The sequence below is a fragment of the Micromys minutus genome, assembly GCF_963924665.1.
Source record: "Micromys minutus genome assembly, chromosome: 8".
Taxonomy (NCBI): Eukaryota; Metazoa; Chordata; class Mammalia; order Rodentia; family Muridae; genus Micromys; species Micromys minutus.
The window spans coordinates 504151-519977 of NC_137977.1; the positions used below are offsets into that span (position 1 = coordinate 504151).

General features: G+C 47.9%; 1 protein-coding gene across 1 annotated transcript in view; it reads left to right on the forward strand.

Annotated features, from left to right (window-relative positions):
* Positions 1-2132: 2132 nt before the first annotated feature.
* The window catches only part of GATA6 (GATA binding protein 6), a gene marked incomplete at its 5' end in the record, with an annotated part of 28550 nt that continues 14855 nt past the window's right edge, over positions 2133-15827 (forward strand). The window contains 5 exons of the mRNA XM_080919736.1: positions 2133-3249; positions 6952-7118; positions 10392-10517; positions 11708-11795; positions 11884-11987. Of these exons, the coding sequence (XP_080775862.1) occupies positions 2133-3249; positions 6952-7118; positions 10392-10517; positions 11708-11795; positions 11884-11987 (1602 nt within the window). The remainder of the gene's footprint in view (positions 3250-6951; positions 7119-10391; positions 10518-11707; positions 11796-11883; positions 11988-15827) is intronic.

The following is a 15827-nucleotide window of genomic DNA, read 5'->3' on the forward strand; positions in this document are numbered from 1 at the left end:
CAACTGCGCGCGCGCGCGGGGGGGGGGGATAATTTGGAAGGAGGAGCTGGGAGGGCCAGTTGGGCACCCACACCCCCCCTCTGACTTTGGGGGCGCTCTGACCCAGGAGGTGACGAGCCCCTCCCAGTGCAGCGGCGGTCGGTGCGGGTCTATGAAGATCCAGCTCCTCCCGAGCCAAGTTTCCCTCCCCCTTCTGCCCCGGGTGTGACTCCTGTGAGTGTGTGTGTGTGTGTGTGTGTGTGTGTGTGTGTGTGTGTGTGTGCGCGCGCGCGCGCGCAACTGGGGACCCGCGGATGTGTTCCAGCGCTGGATGAATATGGGTCGCTGGCCAGGTCAAGCTGTTGCCCCTTCCCCTCCCTTGGTGTCCTCTAGCTGGGCGCCCCCGGGGCGGACTCGCCCCCACCCTGAGGACAGGACTAGCTGCACAGCCCACGCCCGCAGGCTGCCTAGCTCTCATTGTCCGCTAGGGCAGAGCACTCCCCTCCCCCTCCCCTCCCCTCCCCACCCGCTTTTTTCTCCTCCCCTGGATCCCTCCTCCTCCTTCTCTTCACCTCCGCACCCAGCGGCTGGTAGAGAGCAGTTCCGACCCACAGCCTGGCACCCTTCGGCGAGCGCTGTTTGTTTAGGGCTGGGTGAGTCCAATCAGGAGCGCAGGCTGCAGTTTTCCGGCAGAGCAGTAAGAGGCGCCTCCTCTCTCCTTTTTATTCACCCGCAGCGGCTAGCAGACCCCGGACTCTCGCTCTCCCGCCGGCGCCCTCCGCCTCTCTCCGCGTCCCGGAGCACCCTCGGCCGCGGCCGCTCTTCACGCACGTCGCTTGCCCGAGGTTCGGCTGCTTCCTCCTTTGTCTGCCCCCTCCTCTCCCAACCCTACCAGTCGCGAGCCCTTGGGCCTCCAGCTCTCTGGCCCTTCCCGGGCTGTGGTCGGTTCCGAGGGTGTCCTCTCCTTCGCTCTAAAGGATTGCAGGGACTCCGAGGTTCCTGGGATATTCCGGACCAGCCCCCCCCCCCGCCCCCCAGAGCTTATCTGCCCGCAGCTTATCTCTGAGTTATCACAGAGTCGAGGGGCGGGAGCCCGTAGTCCAGTGGGCAGAGAAACTTCTTGCTATCTTGCCCGGGTCTGTGTGTGGGCATTAATTTTAGTGTGGTTATCTCAGATGAGCCTAAGCGATTTGGAAAAGCAGCCTGGTGGAGGCCTGCCTGGCTCCCCACCCCCTTCAAGTCTCCCTGTCATTCTTCCTGCTCTCCCCTTTGGGGTGGCCTCGGCTCTAGGGCGGTCTCACCCCCTCCCCTCCTGCGTTTCCCCTCCTTTTCTCTGTGCTCTGCTCCACCCTACCATGTCTAATTCCAGCACGATCTGGCCTTTCCCCGCTGGGGTTGACCATGGGGTGGGCCGGGGGTGGCCCGGCCGGCCTGAGTGCGCGCGCTGGTGGTTGTAAGGCGGGCTGTGTTTAAGGTGTGCGGTTGGCTGGACGTGGTTGGAGGTGAGGTTCTGCCGAGCGGGTTTCCGGCACTATTTCCTAGGTCCTTAGGACTTCCCTGGCATCCCACTTTCTCTGGGCTGGGTAACTTTTTCTGGAGCTCGCTTTCAATCTGGTCAGGGAGGTCCGGGAAGCTCCGAGAAAACGCGGCGGTTTCGTTTTCAGGGACAGGTTGCCTTTTCTAGCTATTTTACGCGCGGAACTCGCTCACTGAGGCATCCCAAGAAAGGGGGCGCTTACTAGGAGGCAGGGTGAGATAGCGTGGACACATTAAATTCTTCCGTGTCACCGGCTCGGAGTTAGCCAATCTCAAGGAAAACTTCGGCCGGTTTCGAGGTCACCCTTGAGATCTGGCGCGCTTTGCTATGGAGGGGTGGGATAAGAGGGCTCGGGACACGTGCCCTGGGTGACAGAGGAGGGCACCCTAGTTGTCCTGGACGTCTCGCCTGCTGCTGAGATCTCAACCGCTGTTTTCTGACCCCTGTAGCGCGGGGCAGAGGCGGGATATTTAGGGAGTGCCTTAAACCAGGAGAGCGGTGGGTGAAGCACGTTTGTGGACAGTCTACGCTTTTAGTAAGCCCACTGTCTTCCCGTCTTGTTCCTCAATCCCCTTCTAGGAACCAAAAGTCAGGTTGGAGCAGCGCCGGACAGTGGATGGCCTTGACTGACGGCGGCTGGTGCCTGCCGAAGCGTTTCGGGGCTGCCGCTGCGGACGCCGGCGACTCCGGGCCCTTTCCAGCGCGGGAGCCCTCCTCACCGCTTTCCCCCATCTCGTCCTCGTCCTCCTCCTGCTCCCGGGGCGGGGATCGCGGTTCCTGCGGCGCCAGCAACTGCAGGACGCCGCAGCTCGACACCGAGGCGGTGGCGGGACCTCCGGGCCGCTCGCTCCTGCTCAGCCCCTACGCCTCGCACCCCTTCGCCGCTGCCCACGGAGCCGCGGCGCCCGGGGTCACTGGCCCCGGGGGCGCCCTGTCGACTTGGGAGGACCTGTTGCTCTTCACTGACCTCGATCAGGCCGCGACCGCCAGCAAGCTGCTCTGGTCCAGCCGGGGCGCCAAACTGAGCCCCTTCGCGGCCGAGCAGCCGGAGGAAATGTACCAGACGCTCGCCGCCCTGTCCAGCCAGGGGCCCGCCGCTTACGACGGCGCGCCCGGCGGCTTCGTGCACTCCGCGGCTGCGGCGGCCGCGGCGGCGGCGGCGGCCAGCTCCCCGGTCTACGTGCCCACCACGCGCGTGGGCTCCATGCTACCCGGCCTGCCCTACCTGCAGGGCGCGGGCGGCGGCCCCAGCAACCACGCGGGCGGAGCGGGCGCCCACCCGGGCTGGCCCCAGGCCTCCGCCGACAGCCCCCCGTACGGTGGGGGTGGCGCAGCGGGCGGCGGCGCGGCCGGACCCGGAGGTGCGGGATCCGCCTCGGCTCACGCCTCCGCACGCTTCCCCTACTCGCCCAGCCCGCCCATGGCCAACGGCGGCGCGCGGGACCCCGGGGGCTACGTGGCTGCGGGCGGCGCGGGCGCGGGCAGCGTGAGTGGCGGTGGCGGCAGTCTGGCGGCCATGGGTGGCCGCGAGCACCAGTACAGCTCGCTGTCCGCAGCGCGGCCGCTGAATGGGACGTACCACCACCACCACCACCATCACCCGACCTACTCGCCCTACATGGGCGCGCCGCTGACTCCCGCCTGGCCGGCCGGGCCCTTCGAAACGCCGGTGCTCCACAGCTTACAGAGCCGTGCGGGAGCTCCACTCCCGGTGCCGCGAGGGCCCAGCGCAGGTAAAGAGCAGATCGCCCCGCAGTGTGGGGGTGCGGGCCGGGGACCCCGGGGCGCAAGCCTGTGTGGAACAGCTATTTACTAGAGATCCATCTGGACCAGCAAAGATTTCTTAGAACGTCTTAGTGGCAGACTCAGAGGTTAGCAGCGATGCTGTTGGGGATACTCTTGTCCAGGAAAGAGGGGCATATCTATGCATATCTATGACCTCAGAGCAGTGTGGTGGGAACGTACGCAGTGTGGGAGAGGGAGGGCCTGAGCACTTCGTGAGTAGCTAAGAACCCAAGAACCCGGCAATTGAGAAAAACCTGCATTTCAGTTTGAGAGATTTGTGGGACCTCTGCTTGTATCCTGTTTTGAGTGAGTGGTGAAAAAGATTCTAAGACTAGGTGCTCTTGGAAAGCTGGGGGCTTGATCAGGTAGACGTGTGGACACCTTCAGCCTCTTCTAATTCAGTCTGCTAAGCTGAGGAGCTCAGTCCCTTTCTTCGGTATTTAAAGGAGACACCCAAAGCCCTGAGATCTAGGCATCTACAGGCATCGCTGTTCCCCCTCCCCCACCAGTGAGCGGTCATTTGTGACATCTGTGGTCCTTAGGCCTTCAGATTTGGCATCTGCTGGGTGGGATTCAGGGATATGGCTCCTACTTGGCCAGGCCTGGACCTTCAGAGTTTAGCTCATGAAGTCACCCTCATATTCTCCGTGCCAGAGGCTATTGGTGTGTGAAGTGGGAAAACACAATCAGCTACCCGGAAAGACCTTATTTTGGAAAATGGCTCTGCTCTTAGAGGAAGGTATGATCAGGGCATGGTTTCTTTCCCTAGCCATCCTATTTTGAGCCATGTGTTCATCTATAAGTCTCTCCTCAGGATTCACCCGTTTGACAACTGTCCCTATAAGGAAAAATGGAGCTGAGGGTAGTAGTTAGTCTCACTAACTACTACCCTCATTCCATTACTACTAATTACTTCCATTACTACTAATGGAAGCACACTTTTCCAAATAGTCCTTCCCATGAATCTTGTGCCTCATTCTGGGAGCCCCTCCCTCCCTTGGGTTTAGGGATGTCCTTTCAGGGCCCCTGACTTGTTACACTAAATAAGAATGCTGTTCAGTTTGTATTTGGCATCTTCCCTTTCTTCTGCACCTTTAACTGTCATTCTGGAAGACAGGCATAGCAAGGACCCTGCTGAGGATGTTCTGATAGCTTGGGACTTGACAGAGAGCCTTGATAGGCTGCCACCCTTCCTGTCATAAAGACCATGCTTGGCTCCCAAGGGTAGAGACAGACTAAGGACAAGGAAGGGTGGCAAGGCTGTGAAGCTTTTGAGAAGAGGCAGGAGGGGTGAGGAGTGTGAGTAGGAAAACCCAGAGTTTGTGGGGCAGGGTGCTTGCTGTTTGAGTGTACCCCATTTCTGCCAGTTTCTTGACATACCTTCGAATTCCTGCTAAATTCTTTGCTTGTGAAGAGACAGTTCCATCTTTAGACATTGCCAGGACCAGGGTTGTTTGAGGGATGCCATCATAGGCACCAAAGAAGATTCATTTGGCTTTGAACTTAGTCTATATCCCCCACCCCATCTTTGGGCATTGCAAAGTTGGAAAAATCTGTAGTCTCAGGCAGATTTTTAAAAGGGTGATTTGGAATGAGGGGATTTGGGAATATCCAGATTTTGCAGTCTGCTAAGAAAAGAATTAACTAAGACAGAATTGGCTAGGAGCTTGTAGACCTAGGTTTGATCACACAGACATACTTGTTTCTTTACTGTGATTTTTTTTCCCCTCCCTCATCACTGCCAGAGTCTCTCTGTTTTCTTCCCTTGCTGACCTTGAATTTGCAGCCATCTTCCTGCAATAATAATAATAATAATAATAATAATAATAATAATAATAATAATAATAATAATAATAAACAACTATATTTAAAACCGCATTTGGAAGTAGACCCTGTAAGTGGTCTGAACAAAGAGTGCTGTGCTTAATCAACCTGCACAGTCAGTCAGAAGCCTGCTGTCTGCCTGGTGGGTGGATTTGAAACTGTTCACACTGAGATGAGCCTGGGTCCTCATAGCCCCCATCCCTAGGCCTTCCTTTGCTCCCACTGAGCAGAGCTCCATGTAGGGAACCACACCTGACTGGAGTCTCTCACTTCCCAGGAACACCCCAAGGAAGCACTTAGAACAGAGGTGCCAACCTCTTGGCACAGCTAGGTTTTATAATTAAAGTCTATTTTCTTTTGTTATTTTAGAACTACTGCTGTTCTGTTTGGCTCTTTTTGCAGGGAGACAAAAAAAGGAACTAAAGAATTTTTATTTAATTAAAAAAAGGTCTAGAATTTTAAATTGTCTCTGGGACCTCAGAGGACTATGTTCTCCCTGGGGGCATTCACACAATTTTCTTCAGGGGTCTTTTATTGTTCCTAGTCTGGAGGAGGCCTGTGGCCGGGTTTCCAGGGAATGCCTCACTCTGGTAGAGGGGCTCTCTGATAGGTAACATTTTAAAGTCAACAACAAAGGCAAGAGCCTTGTTTAACTTCAGTGTCCTTGAAGTCCTGAGCATTTTACTGACTGTGGTCAATAGTGGCTTTTAGGGCAGAGAAGAATAAATCTTTGTGATGTGTTGTAAGTTCCAGTGTCCCCAGGATAACTTTGAACTCACTTGTGTGGGATGTTGGTTTCACTTAAGTCTCAAGACATAACTCTAGAAATGAAGGACACTTTTTTGGTGGGGGTGGGGGGTAAGGTAAAAATTAATGGTAAATGCATTAATGCTAAAACCATATTTAAATATTTTTACCAGATTACTGACTGTCAACACAAACTCAGAACCTAGGGGTTGAGGGGTAGCACTGTCTTCTGGCAAATAAACCACTAAAGTGTGAAGTTATTTGCTTTAAAAGAGACTAAAATATTTCTTGAAGAATGTAATTTCAGTTCATAAAACTGATGTTCTTTTATAGTTACCTCCTTCCAGAGAGCAGCAAATACTACCATTGTTTGTTGATTATGATTATTTTGGGTTTTTAAATTAAGCTTTAGGTTAATTTCAAGTCCCCAAAACTAGCTACACGATCTGAAAGGTGGGAACAAGCATTTAAAATATATTTTAGATAGAAGTTGGAATATTTCAGTGTTAGATCCTCATGACATGAAAAATAAAAAGTAATCTCCGTGTTTACTTTCTCTCTGGGAAAATCTTTTTCTTACTTATTATTAATTGACATAAATGCTTAGACCAGTATTTTGATAAGGTCTGTCTTTTGGTTTTAATTGATGAAAAGGCATGTAAGAAGAAAATATTAAGAGTACGGAAAATTCTTTAGGAATTACTTGATAACAAGGAATGGGCAGCAAGTCCTGGGAAATTGAGGGTAGCGATCAGTGACTATCATGCCGCAAGTTGCATTTTATAATTATGATGGGCCTCCCCGTCAACCTTTAGCCGGCCCAGGGACCAGTAAAAGGACCAGAGCTGATCACTCCTCCATCCCCCCTCCCCCAGATCCTGTCATTCTTAGGACGGCTGACTTCTCTGGGGTTTCTACTACCCCCCCCCCCACAGTGGTCAGCGGATCTAGGGCGACTGAGGCCGTGGGCTGGCGCCTGGGGTTGCTCTCTAATTTCTGACCACCCGACTGGGACATTTGAGTGTGGTGTGCGCGGGGCTGGCGACCTCACAGACCTCTGGTCTTTGCTCTCCTCACAGACCTGTTGGAGGACCTGTCGGAGAGCCGCGAGTGCGTGAACTGCGGCTCCATCCAGACGCCACTGTGGAGACGAGACGGCACCGGTCATTACCTGTGCAACGCATGCGGTCTCTACAGCAAGATGAACGGCCTCAGCAGGCCCCTCATCAAGCCACAGAAGCGCGTGGTAAGTGCTGCCTTCCACTCCCTGTACTGGGATCGAACTGACACCGGGCAAGCCAGCGAGTGCTCTGCTCCCAAAACGCCCCGTGCTGCCTCTCAGTTTCTTAGAGCACACACACACATATTTTACCCTAAAGAGGTATTCTTCTTGGCCAGTATACAAAATGGATAACCAAGAAATAGGGGTTGCAGGTAACATTTGCAGAGCAAAAGTAGGCAAAGGAGGCTTGGCTTGTGTCCTTTTTGTCCCCTGCAATACCCGACCAGCCAGTAGGATACTAGGAAACCCACAGCCTTCTCCTCAGCGGCAGCCTAGCTGCGCAGTGCTTTGGTTGGCTCTACTCTTTGGGCTGTTTGCTCTTGGAGATCCAGGTTTAGCTCCATATTCCTCTGTCTTTTAAATTGCTCCGAGTATGGTGAAGATTTATTTGCTCAAATATTGGTTATTTTGAAATTGAGAAGGTAGAGTCTTCCCAAATTGTGAATGTCTCCAATTCAAGCGTATACCATCTTTTAAATAAGTATGGGGAATTCTTATTTTTTCTTAAGCTAATACAGTCATTTGTTAGGATATATAACACTTGAAATGAAAGAAAAGGAAAAGGGGGCGGGGGTTCATGAATTGCACTTTAAGGCTAACATTTGTGTAGCCCCAACTAATAGTATTCTAAATGCCATTTAAAGTAAATGCTTTGAAATTAGATGCCAGACATCTTAAGGATCCAGGTAATTTATTTAATTGTTATTCTCTAATTAGCAGAACAAACGCTATACATGTTGTTTGTGTTAAATAGATTAGCGTGAAATTGCATCACAGTGTAAGTCTGACACCTTAAGGAGAGGCAATTAGTTTTATGATTGTTTTGTTTTTAATGCATTTAAAATAAAGTAGCTGAGGTTAATTTGAGTAGAATCTGCTTTAAGCTTGTTACAAACTTTTTTGGGTCTCTTTTAAAGGTATCCTTAAATTCAGGATGTAATTGACTCAGAGGCTTTTGAGATCCTCATGTGTTTTATTAAAAAGAAGTCAGAAAATATTCCAAATAAGTTCTTGCTTTCATTTATCAGACAAGTACGAACAAGGAAACATTACTTTCTAGAGGGAAGCTGTAATCGCAGAGTCCAACTGAGCTCTGAAGGGGTAGCTTTTTTTGTCAAAACTGAGCAAAAACTTGGTGTACACGTGGTGGTCTGTAGGGTCTAGTTGAATTGCACGTTTGATTAGCTAACACCTGTAACAAACGTATTTAGAAAGCTCCATTTATTTCATGCACTTACTAGTCAAAAACAACTGTCCCCCATAAGAGAACCAATTTAAACGTTTGTAAACCAATTAGTTTTCTTTCTGTGTGGCAGGTGTCTTGGCAGTAACCAAGGTCAGCCAATATGCTTTGTCAATGAGTTATAAATGATACCAATTGTAGGGTGTGTCGCTATCAATTGCTTCCCTTTGTAAGCTTAAGGTTTTGGTGAATCTGGCTTAGTTCTCAGAAATCGAATGTTGGACCCCAGTTTGTTTAGCCAGAGGAACAGAACCAATCACTGTGAATTTGAACTTGTATTACATTGCAAAATAAACTATTTATGGTGTAAGTTGAAGTCCTTGTCAGTGAGGAGCAGAACTGAGATCGCTTGTTACAGGAACTTTTATAACCTGCTCACCTTCATTTCATGTTTATAGAGACTGCCCTCACTTAGGAACCGTAGTTGACAGTCATAAAACTCTTTGTTATAATGGCAAATTCTGATAACAATTTTGCTCCACATTGGCTCCAAATTCCACTGGAAACTGTCATAAATGGCTCACTTATAAAACGGATCATTTGGTCCGACCTTCACTGATTTTACATTTATGGAGAGAAAGACGTGCTCATCTGGAAACTTACTTCCTCTGAGTCCCATAGAGGGAAAAGAGAAAAGAACCCTCGGTGTGTCAAGTTTGCTAATTTTGTTTTTAACAGAGCAGTTTCTCAAGTAGTTCTATCTGCCAAGTGTGTGTCTTTTCACTAGATCCTGAGAATCATTCGCCCCAAGTTCTTAGAACCGGTACAGGACTAAAGGGCTCAAGGACCGTCCTTGTTTTTATGGTTTTACTGTAAAGGAGTGAAAGCCGTGTTTAGTCATTTATATTTGTCTACAGAGAACTTGGAAACCTGCATCTCTGATCCTCAAATATCCAATATATGTGCCCAACATATCTTTTCCAATTCTTTGTAATTTTCTATAGCCTTTGGAATTTTGTTTTATGTATATCTGGTCATAGCACAACTTGTTTTTAATAATTTTGAACAATTTCTTTAATAATCTAAATATAAATAAATTATATTTTGTCTTCCTGGGAGATGATTATATTGTTTTCAAGACTCCCTCTCCTAGAGATTTTGAGAAAATTTATTCTTTTAAGAATGTTAGGGTCATAAAGGGCAGCATGAGATGTGGCTTGTCCTGGTGACACCAGTTTACTCAGTTAACTATTCATATGAAGAACAATTGGGACAAATAAAATGTGTCAACATCACCATATGCAAGGCAGTATATTAAAAAATGTTATCACATGTGCTTGACTCTTTTGTAAAACAGAAAAAGTATTTTTTTATTCAGATCATGGCTTTCCCCCCCTTTTTTTTTCTCATCCCACCCCTTCCCTTATTTTTTTCTAGACAGGGTTTCTCTGTGCAGCCCAGGCTGACCTCCACCTGCCTCTGTCTCCCTAGTTCTGGGGTAAAAGGCTGTGCCAGACTCTCTCTCATCTTCTTGTGGTTCCTGGAAAATAGATGCGGTTATGTGTAATGCTTAGATGAGACAAAGCCATTTAGCACGTTGGTGGCTTTGTGCTTCAGGATTCAGGCTGCCTGGTGGTTGGTTGTATTCTTGCGAATGTTCTAGAATTTAGCTCTGTTTGGGGAAGCATTAAGCTTCTTTGAGGAAATGTGTGGAAACCTGACTTTGAGGAGCAGCCACTATGGACTCAGACATGATGCTGTGACCTCCGCATGTCAGTGTATGACGGCTTCCGGGTTGTTGCGTACCACACTCAGTAACAGGCCGGGGAGAGAATCTTACCTGTGGGATTAAGCACACTGCAGCCCTCAAGGTTTTTGGTCCAGGAAGGCCTGGTTATATTTGACAGATTTTTTTTTCCCCTGACAGGACATTTTATGTATAATTAACAGAAAAAGTGGGTTTTTTGAAGATAAAAACTTGATGTACATATAAAGTCATTAAAATATGTAAAGGTAGTATTTCTTTACTTACCGTGTTACGTGCTGTTTTTTAGCCTTCATCACGGCGGCTTGGACTGTCCTGTGCCAACTGTCACACCACAACCACTACCTTATGGCGTAGAAATGCTGAGGGTGAGCCCGTGTGCAATGCTTGCGGGCTCTATATGAAACTCCATGGGGTATGCCTCTTATTCTGTTTATGAATGCATGCAGTTAGTACGTGAATAAGTCAGAATCAGCAAATAAAAAGAAAGGTATAAAAGTGAATATGTGTGTACCCATGCCCATAGCAAATTCAAACTGCTCCTTAACTGTAATGTGATCTCCCCAGTTCAACTGCTAAGGAGCCAGGAAATAAAACCCACTTCCAACTAATCTGACACTAACAGTCTTTGTACAATGCAAAAATGAGCCAAGTGTGGCGGTGCACGTCTTTAACCCAAGACAGCCAGGGCTATACAGAGAAATCCTGTATCAAGAAAAACAAAGAAAAGAAATGTAAAAATCTAAAGTGTTTACTTCAAAATTGATAGTGAAATAGTGATTACTATAAATCTTACGTTTTAAGAAATCTGGTAAAGATATATGTCTGAAGAATTATATTTGAAAGCTTCTGTTAGAGTTTGCCATCAAAGGATTGCAAAGCTTGTTGTAAATTTCAGTACCTGTCTGGTTCTAGACAAGGTCTCATTCTATATCCTAGGCTGACCTCAAACTCACAACCCGGTGTAGCAGTCTACCTACCTTCTCCTTCTGCACGCTGAGACTTTCCTCACGAGCCCTTGCCTAATAGTGATCAGTCTTTTAAAGTAAACAACCTGTGCTGTAGGGAGAAGGTATTTGATCTCTTTTAAATAAGGATATTAAAAGTAAAGACTCATGCAAGAAATATTTGCTCTATAGTTATTTTAGATAATAAACATGAAGTTGAAAATATTAAAGTGTCTATGATAAAATTGTTTTCTAAAATAATTTCTATTTGTTGGAGAAAGGGGAAATCTTTATATGCATTTACCATCTATATATATACACACATATGTGTGTGTGTGTGTGTGTGTGTGTGTGTGTGTGTATATATACATATAACATATTAGTAAATATCAACAACACACATATGTGGATGAAATTTTTGCCAAAAGTCTTTAGTTTAAAGCTAGTGATGCTGGTCAGTTGTGTTCCCTAGCACACCCGTGTCCTTCGTACTGAAAAAAAAAAAGACTAATTTTTTGTGGTACTGGGATTGAACTTCTGCCCACAGAGCTACATCCCAGAGACTTTAAAATGAGGGCTTTCAGTACTTAGATCATCTAATGTCTAAATTTCCTTCAGTATAATATTTACATGTAATACCAATGTGGACATTTTTTAGGTGCCTCGACCACTTGCTATGAAAAAAGAAGGAATTCAAACCAGGAAACGAAAACCTAAAAATATAAACAAGTCAAAAGCTTGTTCCAGTAAGTATGATAAAATGCCATTTTATCTGGAAAGTGTTTTCTGGCTTTGACAGTGGAGGCAGGTGGCCTTACAGCTCATGTCTTGCAGGTAACAGCAGTAGCTCTGTTCCTATGACTCCAACTTCCTCTTCTTCTAATTCTGAAGACTGCACCAAAAATGCTTCTCCTTCCACACAAGCGCCGGCCTCAGGGGTAAGTGTGGAAGCCGGTGACTCCCGAGGGAGTTGTTCTGTGTTAAAAGTCTTCAATTTTATCTTATAAGCAGTATAATGATCTGAACTGACAATTTAGTGAATTGGTACCTAAGAATATTTCTCAGAGGGAATTATATTTAAATGTCAACAAAATGTAAAAACTTAAGCACTTTACAAACCTCTTAACTAAGGTCCAGCTTTTTCAGTGGTTAGAGTAGCCGGAAGAAAGGTATCAAAGCTTCAGAGCCATCAAGTTTCCTTTTCTCTCCTCCCTCTCCCTCTCCTAACCTAGACTGGTAACTAGGTGTGTATCAGCTCCAGATTTACTCTCAGATCTGATCAAGGCAGGTTCCTTTGCGGTTGTCCCCACTGCTCTTGCTGGGAGACTTGGTGTTTCCAGGGGTCCTTAATTCCAAAGGGTCATTTCAGTAATGACAAGCAATACCTGCCGGTTTCTGTGGCACTATGATGGGAACCCACTCTAATGGGTCCCCTGGACACCCTGGCTTCAGCCCTGTGTTCCACAGAGGTCCTGTCAGGCACACCCCATCCCCCAGGCAGGATTCTGAACTATGAGTGCAGCCAAGATTCCTCCCTGTCGGTTAGGGTTACTCTGAGACTGACACCCTTGTCTATCTAGAAGCTGTTGGGTGTATAGTCTGACCCTGGATTGTTTAGGGAACTTCAAAATACTGCAGATTTCGAAGCTCCACCCTGGAGTTTTAGTCAGAATTTCAGGGTGTGGGGCCTGGAAAGGTGTGTTTCCATTCAGTAGTCCCAGGTAGAACTGAAGCACCACACTAGAGTCTGGAAGCTTCCGCAGGCTCCCTCCATCTTGGTCTTACCTCAGTCACAAATCTAAATGAACAGACTAAAAACAGTACTCCATATTTGAGATGATTTGACTTTGTGGACCAAATTCCTTAATGAAAATAGAGTGAAATAATGATTCTATACATATATGAAATTGTCAAATAATTAAAAACATTGTAACCAGTATATAATGCATTTCTATAAATACTTGTTGAATGGACATAGTGAAAGAATAATGTAGCAAAAAGGTTTTACTTTTTTTTTCTTTGAGACCGGATCTCTTAGGCCTGTCTGAGATAGAACTCTGTGTAGACAGACCAAGTTTCCTCAAAGAGGTTCATCGGCCTCTGCCTCTGTTGGGATTGAAGATGTGTTCCATGATGCCGTGATGCTTAGATGCTTAACTGGTTCTGTTTGTTGAAATGTTAGGCTAAGGAGCTTTTATAAATGTGAATTAATGTGTGTGTGTGTGTGTGTGTGGTGTATTGTATATGTGTGTGATATTTGTGTGGGATATTCCTGTGCCCATTATGTATGTGTGCCACTTACATGCGTAGAAATCTGAACAGCTCTGTGGAGTCCCACAGCCAGCACCTATACCTGTTGATCCATCTCTTTACTTGGTGTTGAATGCAGCTTCAGTTATCCGAAGTGGTAGACTGATTTTGTTGCTGGTCAAGGAGTGAAAGATCAAGGATTAGCTGCTCCTACTCTTTGGTCCTCGGATTGTGTAGGTAAATAGGGCAAAATGATGTTTTTATTTATTTATTACTTGTTTATTTGGTGTATTAAGAAGCGGCTGCTACTGTCTGTCTTGTCTGTGGTAAGCCCCACGTTACTGTTGGGGAAGGTAGTGTCTAGTTCCCGTGGCTGATGCCTAGTTTGAATGTTATTGCCATAGGCTTCCTATGTTTGCTCGGGGAGTGGATTCGCTCTTGTGGTTTTGGGATGTAAAATTTCAAAATTGCTCTTAATAAATCCAGTCTGTTAGAAAGAGAATGGAAAAACTGGAAGAGGAACCTCATCTGACTGAACGAGGGTCCTATGAGCCGTGGGCTAGTTCTCTAGGCTTGCTTTGTCTCTTCAGAAGAGAACCAGGAGGCAGAGCAGAAAGAAGTTTCGGTGGGGACTCCGGAGAGGCCCTTTCCAAGGCTGCAGACTTTCAAGGTCCCAGCTCTGAAAGCTCTATGGGACCTGGAGAGCCTGAGGCAGCTGGTATGAGCCGCAGCTCTCCAGGCAGCTGGGGCAGAGCTGGATGACGTCTGCCCTGCATAGGGTTGCTTCTTCATTTTCCTCTTTACCAGCTTCCTGCAGAGAATACCAGGTTTCCAGAGAGATGGGTAGGCATTCCCTGCATGGTAACCCTACCACTGGTGCCCTCAGGCTGCTCCTGACTTGTGTGGAACTTTGGATATTGTCCCTCATGAAGAGTAATTGCAGGTGGCTTGTCCCTTCTCTAGAATGTTGCCAAGGAGGCCCTTTTATGCCTTTGTCCCTTAGCACTTTCTAGTGCTTTGTCTGGCTGTGCTGGACTGCTGTGGTTCTGTGGTGTGGTCGCTGTGGAGACAATCATGGAGCCTGTGAGCAGCTTGGCAGAAGGTGGCTTCACTTCTGTCTGGGTCACCATCTACTGGTAAGCCACTAGCTCTACCGACCACCGTAAGTCAATCACTGTAGTGGAAGAAACCAGGAGGTTCCCATGGGATCTGGAGTCTGGTGTTATATTACAGTGTCTTCACTGGCTTAGGGCACAGATCTCCAGGCTCACAGTGTGTGGCTGTGGGGGGGGGGGGTTCAATGTGCAATGACAACCCACATCTCAGGCACAGATGGTGGGGCTGGAGCTGCATGGCCCTCTGCTGAGAGGTGACAGGGGAACATGACTGCCTTCCCTTGGTGGAACTCAAGCACTGTGTTCACACGCAGGCTGCAGCAGCCCCTGAGTTGTTGTCCTTCGTTTCCGTTTGGGAAGTCAGTGGCGGTACTTCTAGCCTAGCTGCTTATGGACTGTTTACACCGGCACCAGGTTCTTGGTTCTCTTGGCCAAGAGACACTGGAGTGAGGCTGCTGTAGCCTGAGCCAGGGTTCAGGTCCCTTCCCAGCAGCACTGGGGTACTGGAAGGAGTCCTCTCTGTCTCTCTCTGTGATTCACTTAAGTCAACGCATTGTTTATTCACGTTGTATATGTGCGCATGCCGTGGCGAGCCTGTGGTGGTCAGAGCACAACTTTGGGAAGGTGCTTCTCTCCGCTGTGTCCCAGAGATTACATGAGGTAGTCAGGCTTGTGTAACAAGCAGCTTTTCTGTGGGCCGTCTTACTGTCATCCTTTCTTTACATTTTCTCGTAGTTTTCAGTACTAGGGACCTTTAAAAACATGGTCAGTCAGTCATTTATTTATTTATATCGAGGCAGGGTTTCATTGTGTGGTCCTGGCTCTCCTGTAACTTCCTGTGTAGACCAGGCTGGCCTTGAACTCATAGAGATCCATCTGCCTTTGCCTTTTGAGTGCTAAGATTAAAGGTGTTCACCACCATGTGTGACCTTTAACATGTAGTTAAAATTTGGCCTTTTACTAAGTTGCTAGGTTAGCCTTGATCTCAATGTTCCCCGGCAAACCTGAAGGCCACCATTCCTGGCTACACCAGACCATTCCTCCATCCGAGCGCGGGGCCTGGAGCATGGATTCTGCTCCAGAGCTCGACTGTGCTGCTTGCTTAGTTCCTGCCTCCTTCTGTCCCAGCTCTGACTTGTGCCTTAGTGAGTCCTCTGTCCAGGAGAGTAAGAAAGACTTCTGGTGAGCCATCTGGTCAGAACCTGGTCACTTGAGACTCAGTTTCTCCTTGTGGGAAGCTGTGCTGGTGTGGGGTACACAGACTGAAGGGAGAGGCAGATTTTTCCTACCACACAGCATTGGTAGAACGCACATTGATGCTTGTACTTACTACGAACATGCTCACAGTCTGTCTTATTATGGCTAACGTTTTTCTTACATGTAAGTGGAAAACACTTAGTTGACCTAATTGAC